Source organism: Ranitomeya imitator, chromosome 5 (genome assembly GCF_032444005.1).
Source record: "Ranitomeya imitator isolate aRanImi1 chromosome 5, aRanImi1.pri, whole genome shotgun sequence".
Classification (NCBI taxonomy): Eukaryota; Metazoa; Chordata; class Amphibia; order Anura; family Dendrobatidae; genus Ranitomeya; species Ranitomeya imitator.
In genome coordinates, this window is record NC_091286.1 from 228,666,812 (window position 1) to 228,684,306 (window position 17,495).

The 17,495-nt window shown below is 45.3% G+C and overlaps 1 protein-coding gene across 2 annotated transcripts; it reads right to left on the reverse strand.

Moving 5' to 3' along the window:
- Positions 1 to 7,632: 7,632 nt before the first annotated feature.
- Positions 7,633 to 17,148, reverse strand: ABRACL (ABRA C-terminal like). 2 transcript variants are annotated; one of them, XM_069725935.1, is made up of 3 exons: positions 17,015 to 17,148; positions 13,426 to 13,496; positions 7,633 to 8,040 (listed from the first exon to the last, which is right to left on the reverse strand). In XM_069725935.1, the coding sequence occupies exons 2-3, from the start codon at positions 13,484 to 13,486 to the stop codon at positions 7,856 to 7,858; spliced, it is 246 nt and encodes an 81-aa protein (XP_069582036.1). In that variant the 5' UTR covers positions 13,487 to 13,496; positions 17,015 to 17,148; the 3' UTR covers positions 7,633 to 7,855. The 2 variants fall into 2 exon arrangements, with proteins under 2 accessions (XP_069582036.1, XP_069582037.1); XM_069725936.1 differs by lacking the exon at positions 17,015 to 17,148 and adding an exon at positions 16,807 to 16,864.
- Positions 17,149 to 17,495: the final 347 nt, after the last annotated feature.

The following is a 17,495-nucleotide window of genomic DNA, read 5'->3' on the forward strand; positions in this document are numbered from 1 at the left end:
CAGTGTTGCTTCCTAAGTGAACAGTTTGATTTCACAGAAGTTTGATTTACTTGGAGTTATATTCTGTTGTTTAAGTGTTCCCTTTATTTTTTTGAGCAGTGTACTATTTACTGTGACATTTGGAGCTGCTATATATATCTGGGACATGATACACATCTTTTTTATTTTATTATATATTTTTTGCACTGTATGTTCTTTTATGGCTTTATGCCCTGCATAATTTTTTCTCTTTCCTTTATTATTTTTTAGATTCATTATGAGTCATGATAATATATTCATTATATTTATTTATTTGTGTCCTATTTTCCCCTTTTTTGGTCTTCATCTCCCCTCACATTTCATCTTATTATTAGTCCTTTCAAATATTTGGACCTTTAGTCCCATACATGTCACTTGTTTTTGGTTCTTATTACTGAAAACTATTACACCATCATGCCCTTAATACATAATTTCATCTTCATATTTCAGCTCTTCTCCATTTCTACTGATCTGGTACATGTTAGAGACTCTCTCACATCATGGCAGCTTCCTGTGTTCTTCTAGATAATGGCTGCCGCACTGGGATTTACCTGGCACTTTGCTTTCTCGGCGGCCATCAGTATCTCACATTGCACATGTTTGTTGACGTCACTGGGCTTTTTGTGTCCGCATGCGTGGTGTGACATGACGGCAGCGGAGGAAGTGACATCGCGGCCGGCTGGATCTCGGAGCGCATGCGCCTGTTTGATTTTCCCTATATATGGGGTTAGGGCAGAGAGACACTGCCATATTTCTCGAGCGATAATCACATCCCACTGCACGGACTGGCTGCCACCTCTCCTGACCCGAGCATAACGGATTACTATGCAGCTGTCAAGCTCAGTCAGGAGTGCCGACAGCCAGTACAAGTTTTACTATGCAATTCTCACATGAGAAATATGGTAGTGTGTCTCTGCCCTTAGGAAGATGGGACACCACACTCACCCCCCTTTGAAAAAGCTGAATATGCGAAATGTGCGTCAGAGGCCACCTGGGGTGCTGTCTTGGTCTGGATTCATTATGGGTAAGCATATCAGTGGGTGATACAACTCTGTTATGGCCATTTCATATGGGTATTCTCTTACCCCACTACTGATATCTTATTGCCTTGGTACATTTGTAGTATTTTTCCACCCAGGTTCTCCCTAGTCCATTCAAGCTTTTGACCTTTCATCCACCCCTTACTTACCTTCCTGTCCTCCTCCGTCTAATTATATTGTGCTTATATGGATTTCGTATGACTTGTTCTTATCTAAGTGTACAATAAACATTTTTTTTTTATTTTTATCCATATTATCGCTTGTTGCTACTCCATCATCTTTTATGGTTGTCTGTGTTACATCTGTTTGTTGACGGACCTGTGTCCGAGCAAAACTCATGGAGCCATGACTATCACGCTCGGATCAGGAGCTGTGCGGCCAGCCAGCGCTTTTCGATCTGGCATTGGACCAATTATTATGGACATCCGAAACAGCCCTGAAGTGTTTTGGTTTGTGGAGTTTTTGGGTTTGTTCACATTTAAAAAACAAAATGCTGTATCATCTGGGTATAGTGTTTTCTTTGATGTAAGACAGTGGAAGCCAGATGATCAGAATTGATATGCTCCTTAGCACTCCCCACATCCCCTCTTTTCCTCTATATTTTTGGGACACTAATTTAGTCTACTGTGCATTAGGCCTCATTCAGACGTCTGTGAGTCAAATATTTGTCCTGTGTTTTTCACGGATAGAACATACCTTTAGAATCTATGAGGCTGAACACGTTTTTAATTCACGTCACGGATTAAATTTACCAATACAAGGCTATGGATCCGTGAAAATCACAAACAGCACATTAAAGCCATTGTATACAATTTTCACTGAGGGATTAGTTTATATGTTCATACATTAGTCCTTGAGGCTAAAGGTTGGCTTGCTAGGGGCATGTAGAAGAGAGGGGGACAATTTTAGATTTGAGTGTATAACAAATAACTGTGTGTCCACCGTTATACTCGAGGTGTAAAAAGCAGAGTAACTTGGGTTCGGGCTCTTTTCCCACCTCCCCTTTGATAAAACGAGCATGTGAAACGCTGTTTAAGGTCCGGACTCTTGATGGGTAAGCAGTCATTCTACTTGAGCACTATATGTTTGGACAACGCATAGATAAACCATAGAACTTTATCCGATTTTTCTCTTATTGATATTATTTGTGCCGTTTTCTGAACACTTCAATGTGAATACTTACTCTCTCTGCTTGCCCAAGTCTAATGTTGGACCCAAAGTCTTCCCTTAGTTGACCTGCATGTCTCCTCCTTCTACCTTATCTTTTATTGCATCATGTCTAATTTGATTTTGTCTGTCAAGTTAATAAAGTTTACTATTGTATTTTATGGTTCGGTGGTATTTTTGCTACTCCCTTTTCTCTTGAGTTGTTTATATCTTTATATTGCAGTTGTATTCTATTTCTCATGTGGGAAAAATAATTTGTGCCATTTGGGGACTTTTTTCCTTGCTTTTAACAAATTTATCTAATCTTTTCATCTTGTGAGTGCATTTCCCTTACATACCTACGATCTGTGCATTTTAGGTCCTAAACGACTTGAAAAATGTACACACAAAATGTTTTAAACCCTGCTGTTAAAGTGGACCCGTCTTCAGGTCAAATATGTAGAGTTTTTGTTCTTATTTTATTCCCATTACTTCCCCTCCTTTCTTTTGTTTTTAATCATATAGTTCTAGAAAAATGGGCCTTTTAATTTAGTACTACTTTTTTTGGCCTTTACACATGCTGGTATAAGTAAAACTGAAGAAATGGGCAGGCACACCTGGATAAAAACCAATGCGCAAATACCCAGTAGTAAGTAACCAAACAAAAATAGTAATAATACATGTAAATAACATAGGATACTTCGTTGATACTATTTTGATTTAAAAAAAATTGTAAAAGCCATCCCATTGTGACATGGTGTACCTCTTCCAGGATAGCTCCATCTCTTGTAACTCAACTCCATAAAAGTCAACAAGCCTCATGTGAATGTCACCCCAAAAAAGTTACGTCCTAAAACGCAACAATAGAAAAGTGAACAAAAAGATAACTGGCATAAAGTCTAAAACTGGCTGTGACACCTAGGTGTTAAATGTATTTTTTTCCCCTGAAAATACCTGAATAAAACACCTGATTGAAATGATACAGCCAATTTTTTATTCATGCTGCTCATGTTTTGGGCTGGATGTATATGATGTCAAGCTCCCCTTAACATTGTTGCAGACTAAAGAAGGATAATAAATAGCAAGATAATGAGCCCTGTTGTCTGAATGAGGCTCCATAGGCTTAAATTTTAAACTCGACTTTCAATTTGCCGTACATATTGTGCCAAGTGTGAGCCAGAGAGTCAGAAACGCCAACACGTGACTCAGAAGACCAGAGCGGCGCTGGAAACTAGGGAAGATGGTGATCAGCACCACTGCTGTGTGCATACGCTGTTTTCTGTATTCCTGTACTTACTATGGTTATGGTGCCGTGCCACATTCCTGTACTGATGGTTTGACATGTATACAAGTCACTTTCGCCGTACAATGAATACCGGTAGCTTAAAAACAAAACCAAAAGAAAAACAAAGATGGACCAGCTTTTTTCTTGGGGGGTGGGGGGGGGGTGCTAGAGGACTAGCTTTGATCCCATCACATGAATTTTACTGCGGACTTCTGCTGTGGATGGCACTGAATTTCTGTCCTCATGCCATCCTGATCACATACATGTATGTCCTGATGTGCCAAGTCACTGCACATCAGGGTGTACATAATTTTGATTTAATGAGGTTATATATATATATATATTATATATATATATTAATTCAAGCAAAGCTTGAAAAAGGATACCATATCCGAAACGTTGCCACGCCGTTCAGGCATTAAAAGCCCTCTTTTTTTTCTATTTTTTGTGTGCTGTTTTCCTTTTTTACTTTTATAATTGAATCCATTGGACCATTGGTTTGGAAAGCTTTGCACCACGATTCCGTAATATTGATGCTGCTCCTGTTTTGTTCTCTCTCTCTCTCTATATATATATATATATATAACTAGCATTGAACCCGTTCTACGCCCGGGTGGCGAGCATTTATATTGGTATATGGTCTCCATCCTAGTATGTGCTGCTCCATCCTGCGCCCCCATCCTGTCATGAGCTGCTCCATCCTGCGCCACCATCCTGTCATGTGCTGCTCCATCCTGCGTCCCCATTCTGTCATGTGCTGCACCCATCCTGGTATGTGCTGCTCCATCCTGCGTCCCCATCCTGTCATGAGCTGCTCCATCCTGCGCCCCCATCCTGTCATGTGCTGCTCCATCCTGCGTCCCCATCCTGTCATGTGCTGCACCCATCCTGCGCCCCATTCTGTCATGTGCTGCTTCCATCCTGCACCCCTGTTCTGTCATGTGCTACTCCCATCCTGCGCCCCCGTTCTGTCATGTGCTGCTGCCATCCTGCGCTCCCGTTCTGTCATGTGCTGGTCCCATCCTGCGCCCCCGTTGTCATGTGCTGCTTCCATCCTGCACCCCCGTTCTGTCATGTGCTGCTGCCATCCTGCATCCCCGTTCTGTCATGTGCTGCTTCGATCCTGCACCCCCGTTCTGTCATGTGCTGCTCCCATCTTGTGCCCCTGTTCTGTCATGTGCTGCTCCCATCCTGCGCCCCCGTTCTGTCATGTGCTGCTGCCATCCTGCGCTCCCGTTCTGTCATGTGCTGCTCCCATCCTGCGCCCCCGTTTTGTCATGTGCTTCTTCCATCCTGCACCCACGTTCTGTCATGTGCTGCTGCTATCCTGCATCCCCATTCTGTCATGTGCTGCTTCCATCCTGCAACCCCGTTCTGTCATGTGCTGCTGCCATCCTGCGCCCCCATTCTATCATGTGCTGCTCCCATCCTGCGCCCCCGTTCTGTCATGTGCTGCTTCCATCCTGCACCCCCGTTCTGTCATGTGCTGCTGCCATCCTTCACACCCGTTCTGTCATGTGCTGCCCTATTCAGTCATGTGCTGCTCCCATCCTGCGCCCCCGTTCTGTCATGTGCTGCTTCCATCCTGCACCCCCGTTCTGTCATGTGCTGCTGCCATCCTGCACCCCCGTTCTGTCATGTGCTGCTGCCATCCTGCACACCCGTTCTGTCATGTGCTGCCCTATTCAGTCATGTGCTGCTCCCATCCTGCGCCCCCGTTCTGTCATGTGCTGCTCCCATCCTGCGCCCCCGTTCTGTAATTTGCTGCTCCCATCCATATGCCCCATACGCTGCTCCATAAAGGTTTATGGCCCCCATAAGATGCTCCATAGTATATGCCCCGTACACTGCTCCATAAAGGTTTATGGCCCCCATAAGATGCTCCATATTATATGCCCCGTACACTGCTTCATGAAGGTTTATGGCCCCCATAAGATGCTCCATAGTATATGCCCCCGTACACTGCTCCATAAAGGGTTATGGCCCCCATAAGATGCTCCATAGTATATGCCCCGTATGCTGCTGCGATATATAAAAAAAAAAATACCATACTCACCTATCGTCGCTGGGCGCCGAGTGCTGGGGGTCTGAGCAAGTGGGGACACCGGCGCGCTGTGGGGGTCAGGTGCCGAAGTCACCGCTAGCTCAGGCCCCCGACACTTGCTATATTCACCTGGCCCTGATCCAGTGCTGCGTAACGCTCCGTGTTCCGGGTCATCTGGCTGTGACTGTTCAGTCAGAGGGCGGCGCGCATTAAGCGCGTCATCGCGCCCTCTGAACTGTGAACGTCACAGGCAGAAGACCCGGAGGACAGAGCGGTGGGCAGCGCTGGAACGGGACAGGTGAATGTAGTTCATACTCGCCCTCCTGGCGCGTCCCTGCTATCTGTTGAAGATCGCGGTGTGCATTCTACGCTTACCGCGATCTCCTGGGAGCGTCACTCTGTGGGGTCCAGACTGCGCCGGCGCTTGCGCAGTCTATAAAGGCTTCAGACAGAGTGACGCTCCCAGCCTTGTATTATAGACTACCTATTAAACCCGTTCTATGCCTGGGTGGTGAGCATTTATATTGGTATATGGTCTCCATCCTGGTATGTGTTGCTTCCATCCTGCGCCCTAATCTTGTCATGTGCTGCTACCATCTTGCGCCCCCATCCTGTCATGTGCAGCCCCCATCCTGTTTTGTGTGCCTCCATCTTGTGATGTGCTACTGTCTTCCTGAGCACTCATCCTGTCACATGCTCCCATCCTGTACCCCAATCCTGTCATGTGGTGGTCCCATCCTGTATGCCAATGCTGTCATGTGCTGCTCCCATCCTGTGCCTCCATTTTGGTTATGTGCTATTCCCATCCTGCGCCCCATCCTATCATGTGCTGCTCTCATCCTGCGCCCCCATCCTGTCACGTGCTGATCCCATCCTGCGCCCTTATCCTGCCATGTGCTGCTCCTATCTTGTGCCCCCATCCTGTCATGTGCTGCTCCCATCCTGCTCTCCCATTCTGTCATGTGCTGCTCCCATCCTGCGCCCCCATTCTGTCATGTGCTGCTCCCATCCTGTGCCCCCATTCTGTCATGTACTGCTCCCATCCTACACCCAAGCTCTGTCATGTGCTGCTACCATCCTGTGCCCCCATTCTGACATGTGCTGCACCCATCCTGCGCCTCCATTCTGTCATTTGCTGTTTCCATCCTGCGCTCCCATCCTGTCATGTGCTGCTTCCATCCTGCACCCCTATTCTGTCATGTGCTGCTTCCATCCTGCACCCCCGTTCTGTCATGTGCTGCTCCCATCCTGCGCCACAGTTCTGTAATGTGCTGCTCCCATCCTGCGCCACAGTTCTGTAATGTGCTGCTCCCATCCTGCGCCACCGTTCTGTAATTTGCTGCTCCCATCCATATGCCCCAAACGCTGCTCCATAAAGGTTGTTGGCCCCCATAAGATGCTCCATAGCATATGCCTCATATGCTGCTCCATTATATGGTTGATGGCCCCCATAAGATGCTCCATAGAATTATATGCCCTGTAATGCTGCTCCGTTATGGTCGATGGCCCCCATAAGATACTCCATAGGATTATATGCCCTGTATGCTGATGCAATAAGAAAAACAAAAAAAAACAACATACTCACCTATCGTCACTGGGCGCCGAGTGCCTGGGGGGCCTGAGCAGGTGGGACACCGGCGCGCTGTGGGCGTCAGGTGCCGGAGTCGCCGCTGGCTCAGGCCCCCGGCACTTGCTATAGTCACCTGGCCCTGATCCAGCACCGCGCGCCGCTCCGTCTTCCGGCTCCTTTGGCTGTGACTGTTCAGTCAGAGGGCGGCGCGCATTAAGCACGTCATCGCGCCCTCTGAACGTCACAGGCAGAGGATGTGGAGGACGGAGCGGCGCGCATCGGTGGAACGGGACAGGTAAATATAACATACTCACCCTCCTGGCACGTCCCTGCTTCTCCGTTGGAGATCGCGGTATGCGTTCAGTGCTTACGCATACCGCGATCTCCTGGGAGCGTCACTCTGTGGGGTCCAGACTGCGCCGGCGCTTGCGCAGTCTATAAAGGCTTCGGACAGAGTGACGCTCCCAGCGTTATATTATAGATGTGTAGCATCGAATGGTTGAGATTCAGGAACGCATACATTACTATCTTAGAATATTTCTGAAAAAGCTTTATTGCAATTGTGGTTCTTTCAGGTAACAAAATGGAATGTATGTCTTCTTCTTCCAAAGGAAAGCAAAAAATAGGCTGAAAATGTATTGCAGACGTCCCACTAGAAAAATACACAATTTTAGGTCTTGACTGCGCGCACAATTTATAGAGATGAACATCTTTAATCTTGCATTCAAAAAGGCACAAACAGCCATTCTTCTCTAATCCTGAAGTAACACGATGTCCGTGTCGTCATGAACCCCTTGTAGAAGCAATTCTCCACTATATGTGATGATTTTCCTCCGTTTGGCAGCTTTAAGGGTCCCAACGAGAGCCTCGAATAGATTAGCACATTTGTCGTCATTGAATAGTACACCAAACTTTACACTGAGTTTTCCATCATTACCTGTAAAGGTATGAAATAAAAAATTACTAATTTTTTGGACAAGATTATTAGGTTGAACAATTTAAAAAAAAATAAAAGAAATAGAAATTATGCAAAAAGCTGTGTCGACTTTTCACAGCAAAACCATACATATAACGCCAAGTGCAAACTGTTTGTGAACTCACTCAGGAGGTATACAATAGACAAAACAAACAAAGGTATTCAGCTGTTTGGATATAAAACTTCACCAGTTTATTAGTACAGCTTAAAAGGTTCCAAGCACATTAAAAATAATGCATCAAGGCAAAACCAACGCGTTTCGGAGAGAACTGTCCTTAATCATGATACACATGATAAGAGCCATAGTCTCTAATCAGCGACAGGCACAATCCGGCCGTGAAATGGCCGCTCCCTACTCCCCTGCCGTCAGTGCCCGCTCTAAACTCCCCTCCAGTCAGCGCTCACACAGGGTTAATGGCAGCGTTAACGGTCCGCGTTATGCCGCAGTGTAACGCACTCCGTTAACGCTGCTATTAACCCTGTGTGACCAACTTTTTACTATTGATGCTGCTTATGCAGCATCAATAGTAAAAAGATCTGATGTTAAAAATAATTAAAAAAAAAAAAAAAATCATTATATACTCACCCTCTGTCGGCCCCCGGATACAACCCAGGCCTTTCCCGCTCCTCGTGACGCTTGGGTCCATGCATTGCGGTCTCGCGAGATGATGACGTAGCAGTCTTGCGAGACCGCTACGTCATCATCTCGCGAGACCGCAATGCACTCTTGGGACCAGAGCGTCGCGAGGAGCATCGGTAAACGCTTGGACTGGATCCGGGGGCTGACGGAAGGTGAGTATATAACTATTTTTTATTTTAATTCTTTTTCTAACAGGGATATGGTGCCCACAATGCTATATACTACGTGGGCTGTGTTAGATACTGCATGGGCTGTGTTATATACTACGTGTCTGGGCAATATACTACGTGGGCTGGGCAATATACTACGTGGGCTGGGCAATATACTACGTGGGCTGGGCAATATACTATGTGGGCTGGGCAATATACTACGTGGCTGTGTTATATACTACATGGCTGTGCTATATTTCTCTGCTGTATCTGTGCATCACGAATCGTGGTATGTGTTAAAGACGAGGGCCCACTGAGACTCTTTTGCCCGGGGCCCTCAAAAACCTGGAGCCGGCCCTGGCTTCACTGATTGTTCGCGGCCGGGCGTGACCAATCAGCGACAGTCACAGTCCGCCCGCGAATTGGCGCAGAATTTGAACCATGCTTCGCTAATTGGTCGCGGCCGGCCGAATCCTTTGTATAAATTGCATTATTCTGAAAACTTTATAAATAAACTACATACATATTCTAGAATACCCGATGCGTTAGAATCGGGACACCATCTAGTAGTCTTAAATTGTCCATACACTGCACAATTATTAGGCAAGTGAGTATTTTTACCATGTTATCATTTTTATGCAGATTTTCCAACTCCAAGCAGTATAAACTTGAATGCAACAGATCAGATGATTTGTATTTGTATAATGAGGGAGGATGAGGCCTAAAGATACAGCACTCTATCAAGGTGTGCAAAATTAATAGGCAGCTCGTTTTCCTCAAACATGGCCAAGATTAAGGCGGCTGAAACCCGACCACCAATGAGCAAGACACACATGTTGAAATGTGAAGTCTCGGCCAAGAAATCTCCAAAGATTTTATGGACTGATGGAATGAGGGTCACTCTTGATAGACCAGATAGAGGGGCCCACAGACCTCCACATAATCTCAGACACCAGCAAGGTGGAAGTGGAGCACTGGTATGGGCTGGAATTATTAAAGATGTGTTAGCTGGATACACTGAAAATTAACTCCCAAACCTACTACCAGTTTTTAGACACATTCTTCAAGAAGTGGTACAGGAAAAAGCATTTCATGAAAAAACATTATTATGTAGGACAATGCTTCATCTCATGCATCAAAGTACTTGCCCTTTCCTTACCTGACCTAAACCCTATTGAGAACTTGTGGGCCCTTAAATGGGAGATTTAAGAAGACGGAAAAACATTCCACCTCTCTGAACAGTGTCTAGGAAGCTGTGGTGGGTACTGCCCGAAAAGTTGATCGTTAACAGATTAAGAAACTGACAGACTCAATGGCTGGTAGGCTTATGATGGTTACCGAAAAGAAGGGTGGCTTTATTGGTCACAGATTTTTTTTTAAAAAATGTTAGAAATGTATTTTTGTACATTACGATTTGCTTGGTTATCATTCTCACTTTAACAGATGAAAAAAAAACAAATGCATTTTTTCATTTACTTGCATAATAATTCTGCCCAAAAATTGTGCCCACACAGATATTTTCCCAAGAAAGACAAAGCCTTATTTTTACTTTCATAAATATTCAGATGTATTAACTTTTTGGATTGACTGACAGCACCAAAATTGCTCAATAATGAAATGATTAATCAAAACTATAAATTGCTTAATAATTGTGCAGCGTATAAGTAAGCCTTTATAGGAATCAATCATCAACAAGATATACTGTTCTGAACATTTGTATCATCTTCACAAAAAGGAATCATGGGGAAATGCAACTTTTCTGGTACTCAGATCTCCTTGCACAATGTTTTACATAACTGCATTCCATCTGGAGTGAAACAAGTAGAAAATCTTGTGTGGACAAGTCCCTTCACGACCAGACCAAATGTCTTCCCCTGGAATGCCTTATCTATAGAGCAATTTATGCTTGTATTTCTCATATTTTATCATTTACAGTGGTAGTTACACCATATTTTATTTGGCTACTTCACTCTTATCCCTGCGGCCAATCAGCGCTGACTTCACTCTGCCCCCCCCCCCCAATCGGACAAATGTGGCTGCTCTAATTTCCTCCGGATGTCAACTACGTCCATAGGAAGTAGAGTGAACCCAGCACTGATTGGCTGCACGGATCGCATGACATGTCACACCATCCCCGGGAGAGCCATGAAACGTGGGCGTTCAGCAGTAGGATGCACCCAACTCATTAAAGGGACTCTGTCACCTGAATTTGGTGGGCTATGTAAATGCCCTGTGTCCGGTCCGATGGGCGGTGTTTCCTCTTCTCTCATTCACCCCTTCCTTTCCCGCTGTCTGCAATATTTTCTTGAAGTTGAGTAGGTTTTCTCCATAGTTCACGCGCGCGCAATGCAATCTTGCCTTGCGCACACGCAGTATGCTTCGCTTAACAGCGGGCAAATCCAAAAAGCATTACTGCGCATGTGCCGCCGCACTATGTCCCGGAACACAGCGAAATACTTCCGGGACATAGTGCGGTGGCGCATGCGCAGTAATGCTTTTCGGCTTTGCCCGCAGTTGGGCAAAGCATACCCTGCGCAAGGCAAGATTGCATTGCGCACGCGTGAACTACGGAGGAAACCTACTCAACTTCACAAAAATATTGCGGACAGCGGGAATGCAAGGGGTGAATAAAAGAAGAGGAAACACCGCCCATCGGACCGGACACAGGGCATTTACATAGCCCGCCAAATTCAGGTGATAGAGTCACTTTAAAAGGAGCATGCCACTTAATGAACTAGGTGCATCTTATCATTGGTATGTTACCCCAGGGACTGGAATACATTTCTAGTTAAGTAAATAAGGCAGCACACTGCAGCGCTAGAACATACAAACTTGAAAAACGAAATTTGAACTGCATTACTGCACTAGAAATATGAAAAATGAGAGCTTTTAGCGCATAAAAATGGCCAATTTTATGTGTACCTGGTAGCCCCGTTACGGCATCTCTCTTATACCAGGTCCTAAACTTGCCTTACCTCGCTGAGAATAAACGTCTCCATCTGAATGGGTACTTGTGAAACCTCTTCCTAGACTAAAATTCTCTCTCTGTGGAGGGGTATTGGACCTGCTGTAATTAAAACACCTGAAGCTAGGAGGCGGAGTGCACGATCAGAAGGCTAGAGAATACATTTCAAAAACCTGACCGACACATCCAAACATAGACTCAGTGTGAACAGGTGCTGAACCTAGAGTCGCCAACTCGTATATAGTTAAGTAAATAAGGCAGCACACTGCAGCGCTAGAACATACAAACTTGCCGGTCAGGTTTTTGAAATGTATTCTCTAGCCTTCTGATCGTAAGTAAGAGGTTTTCACATGTACCCATTCAGATGGAGACGTTTATTCTCAGCGAGGTAAGGCAAGTTTAGGACCTGGTATAAGAGAGATGCCGTAAAGGGGCTACCAGGTACACATAAAATTGGCCATTTTTATGCGCTAAAAGCTCTCATTTTTCATATTTCTAGTGCAGTAATGCAGTTCAAATTTCGTTTTTCAAGTTCGCATGTTCTAGCGCTGCAGTGTGCTGCCTTATTTACTTAACTATATACAAGTTGGCGACTCTAGGTTCAGCACCTGTTCACACTGAGTCTATGTTTGGATGTGCCGGTCAGGTTTTTGAAATGGAATACATTTCTGACGCAAGTTACTCTTATTAAAGTCTTGTACCTTTTGAAGAATTTGTTGGGCAGACATCCCCACTCCCCTGTTTTACCTGTGCTCCACCAACTTTTGCAGATCTGTCCAGTACTGCGATTTTTCAAAATGTTATATGCCAGAAATCTGGCAAAAAAAAAAGTGATAATTTGGGGCATACGAGTCTAATATGGCCCAGGCGCTAGTAAGAACAGTGAAAGATTTCAGATTTGGACAGTAAAAAAAAAAAAAAAAAAATTTCTTTAGAAATGGAATAGAAAAACCTAATATGAATAATACTTTTATATCTGTGATGTCCACAAGTGTGAGGACTAACACAATGTGCTACATAGAGTTGTGCTTGTACTTTCCTCCACTCTTCGAGGTGAGTGTACCCCACTTTTACGCAGGTTCCACTCTTGGTTTCACTGATACAAAAAACTGCTGTATGAATAAGGTCTTCTGCACTTGTGGAGCCAGAAATGCCGTTACCTGTTAAAGGGGTTTTCAGGGATTGAGCTAAAATTTATGCAGTCATACCATGACTTCCACACGGTCAGGATTCCACTAGCTTGCCAGATCGAGCGAAGGTGTGGGGTTTACGTGACCGCCAGTACGCCATTTACATACCAACAATTATATGCTGGGAAGATTTTCATTCGTTTCTCTCTACAGAGCATGCAAATTGCATACAGACAGACACAGGACCATCTCCTTGATCTGCCAATTGGTGGGAATCCTGACACTGTGCATAATACACACTGTCAGGATTCACAAATCTGCAGTTACAGAGTGACTAAAGAAATTTAGCTTTAAATGCCCCTTTAAAGATAAGACATATCCAATTATTTTTCTATCAATATTGAGAAGCTTCTCATTTAGTACCAAAAATATTGCAAATTGGGTATCTTATCTAATATTTACCTTTCGTGCCAAGACGACGAATCTCCTCTACAAGAAGACCGACTTCATGATCTACATTCATTGTGATCGACCTGAAACAACATAATTCAAATATTTTATAGAACACTAGACATGAATTCCTCACTACATAGATTTTGTGTATTGCAATTTAAAGAGAATGCCTCAACCCAAGCAACCCCTTAAAGTCATAGTCATGGGTCTGGCTCTTAAAACAAGGTCTTATTTTTTAAAATTAGTTTGCTGAGTATTTCATGTAGCATCATAGATTGACCACTGAATGTAATATATATTCTTCTGATTAACATGGAAGGATATACAGTTAGGTCAAGAAATATTTGGACAGTGACACAAATTACCTTTCAGTAATAAGGGTGGTGCCAGAGTGGGTTCAATAAATGCTCTGTGTAATGAGCGGGGTGGCTGTAACCACGTCCCCAGGACTGACAGCAAGCTCTAAAGCTGAGCTGCTGTCAGTCAGTGCTGGAGACTCCATAAATGTTTGAGGAAAGTGATGTGGTCAGATGAGACCACAATTTAACTTTTTGGCCACCAAGTTAAACGCTATGTCTGGTGCCAAACGAACACAGCTCCTTATCTCCAAAAACACCATCCCCACAGTGAAACATGGTGGCGGCATCATGCTGTGGGGATGTTTTTCGGCCGCAGAGACGGCGAAAATGGCCCAAGTCGAGGGGGAAGATTGATGGTGTGATAAAAAAAAGGATATTCTTCAGCAAAAACTGTTTCAGTTTGTCAGCGATTTGAGACTGGGACGGAGGTTCAACATCCAAGACTATGACCCAAAGCATACTGCTGCTAAAACAATACTTGGGTGGTTTAAGGAGAAACATGTAAATGTTTTGGAGTGACCTAGTCAAAGCCCAGCCTTAATCAATTAAGAATCTGTGGTCAGACTAAGATTGCTGTTCACCAGAGGAAACCATCTAACTTGAAGGAGCTAGAGCAGTTCTGCCTTGAGGAATGAGCAAAAATCCCAGTGGCAAGATGTGGAAAGCTCAGAGCTTTATCCAAAGCAACTTACAGGTGTAATTGCCGCAAAAGGAGGCTCTACAAAGTACTGACTTTAGGGGGGGTGAATAGTTATGCACACTGAAGTTTTCAGTTATTTTGTCATATTTGTTGTTTGCTTCACAATAAACTGAAAACCAAATGATGCAAACCCTCAAAGAAAAAAAAAACATAACAAAACAAAACAGTGACATTACAGGTTGTGATGTAGAAAATCATAAAAAATGCCTATGGCGGGGGTGAGTGGAATGAATAAAAAAATAAATAAATAAACACTGCGTAAACTGAAGATTTTCCACAATGACTTGAAATGTAGAAAATCTACAACTGCAATTTTTCAGCGTTTCTGAAACACCATAAAAACGCCGTACATCTGCAGATGACTTGATCAGTAAAGTCTTATCAAAGCTAAGTAACCGTTTATTTAAAACATGGCCAGACCAGAAAAAAATAAAATCTGCAGTAGAAAAAAAAACACACGTAAAAACCGCACTGAAAATGCAAAAATAAAACGGAAAGTAAAAAAAAAAAAAAGAAAATGTGCAGCATGAGGAAGGCAGCAAATACTCATGGTGGGCATCAGTCTGAGAGTTGGTGCTGTGGAGCACCCAGATTATTAACGGCTCTAGCATTCGGGCAGTTTGCATGTCCGCACAGGCTCCTGGTGAATAAACAAGACACAGCCTTCCCTGAGCGACACATACAGGGCAGGAAGCCGACTTTACGGAAGTTTTCAAGTGACCAAGAGGAAGAGTTGCCCACACCCACGCTTTCCTGCCGACAGCCACAAAATACTTGTGTGCAGTTTTTTTTTTTTTATATTTATATAATAATATTTATACATTTTTATTTTTTTTTACCCCTTCAGGGAACAGCGCCATACCTGTGCAAAGGCTGTGTCTGGTATTGCACCTCAGCCCTATACGCAGACAGTCGTTTTCTGCCACCAGGACTCTGAATATTGTCGGACTGTGTAAGGGACATGTTCCACTGACAAGAGGACCGGTAACACCCCGTAATAATTAGTCACACGTTTGCAGGAGAACTTTAGGAGCGGACCACCCCCGGCAAGCCGTGCACCCCTGTAGCTTGAAGGGGACTATACCCCAAACACTATAGCCAGGGGTGTAATTATAACAGGTGTAGGGGGTCGCAACCGCACCTGGACCCTGCAGACCAGGGGGCCCAAATGAAAACCCATTACTAATAAAGACTTGCACTAATCAGGGGCCCCATTGGAGCTCCTGCATTGGGGCCCATAGACTTCATGTTACGCCACAGCAAACAGCCATCTATCCATCTGTATTGCCTACACACAAGATCGCTCTCTTCAGCCAAAATCAATGTCCTCGGAAGACTCTATTCATTTATATCGGGGAACTATAGAATCCATCTGAACGAGAATTACGGCTAAACGTGTGAAATTACACGAAAATACTGAGATTATGGAAAAGTAGGGCAATCATGAGATGTTCCAAGTGTCACAAGGTACCCTGGAATGTGCATGACGTATAACAAGGAGCTTAAGCAATGAATTGGGCACTATGAATTGGGCACGCCGGGTCTGCCGGAGAGGTGGCAGCTCTGCGAACACCTCCTAAGGAATGGATTGACACCCCAAAAATGTTAAGCCACCTACAGATCCACAAGGATAGACATGGCTTATATGTGGATGTGCAGGAGAAGTGCTGCGGAACTGCAAAGGGCGATATCTGCAGCAAGTCCACACTTTGTCAGTGACAGGAGATCATGGTCCATGTGAAGCCACCATTGGGGTAACACAAGGATGACTTCGGAATCTGCGGCAGGAAAGTCAGGCCGACCCTTTGCTTTCTGCTGTCAATCTCCACTTTGTACAGCCATTCAGTGGGACTGATCCACAAGTGGATAGCCAGATTTCCATGGTGGAATCTGCTTGAATGAGGCATTTATTGCAGCCATGGGTGGTCTTCACAACGATTTTAATGTGAAATGCATTCCAAAACTCATGAAAATAAAAATGATAGAAATTTAATTTTCTTGTGATTGGGTGGGGGCCAATATCCAGCACCCTCATTGATCAGATGAAATGCAATCTGCACAGATATAAGTGATGTAAATGGCGAAGCATCCTGCAATACACCCCAAAGCAGAGGACAGGGCTGCCGACCCCCGCACACCGTGTATCCAGCTGTGGACCCCCGCACACCGTGTATCCAGTTGTGGACCCCCGCACACCGTGTATCCAGCTGTGGACCCCACCTGCTCATGTTCACTACCGTCACCGGGTTTATTATGTGCACTCTAATAACACAGAGCTGGTAGTCTGGCTCATGCCCAAGTGTTCCCGCTGAACTTGGCGCTGCCGCCCACCTGTAGTGCCCGTTCCTGTGGGCTTGCGGCTCCTTGCACTACTCTGCGCTTTCCCCGGGACTTTCTCCGTCCGTCGCCCCCGATGTCAGATTCTCTCCACATGACATCACATGCTAATGAGCACGCAGATGCTGCCATACATGGGCACGGCGATGCCCTGCAGCCCCCCACACATCCGCCAGGTGATCGCTAGGTGCCGGCTGCTCACCTGGTCCGTGTGCTCCGGTGATCTCGGCAGGACGGCTCACACCGGCTCCAGGTCAGTGCAAGGAAGGAGGAAGAGAACGTGTAGGATGGAGGTAATGTTAGCAGCACCGGGGCCGCCCATAGGAGCGGGGAGAAGCCTATAGAATGGCAGCCGGGAGGAAACGGGGAGGAGGTTGCAAGCCGGCGATATAGTGTGCCAGGAAGGTGAGGTGCCGGCTGTATACTGTGCCAGGAAGGTGAGGTGCCGGCTGTATACAGTGCCAGGAAGGTGAGGTGCCGGCTGTATACTGTGCCAGGAAGGTGAGGTGCCGGCTGTATACTGTGCCAGGAAGGTGAGGTGCCGGCTGTATACTGTGCCAGGAAGGTGAGGTGCCGGCTGTATACAGTGCCAGGAAGGTGAGGTGTCAGCAATGTACTGTGCCAGGAAGGTGAGGTGCCGGCTGTATACTGTGCCAGGAAGGTGAGGTGCCGGCTATATATAC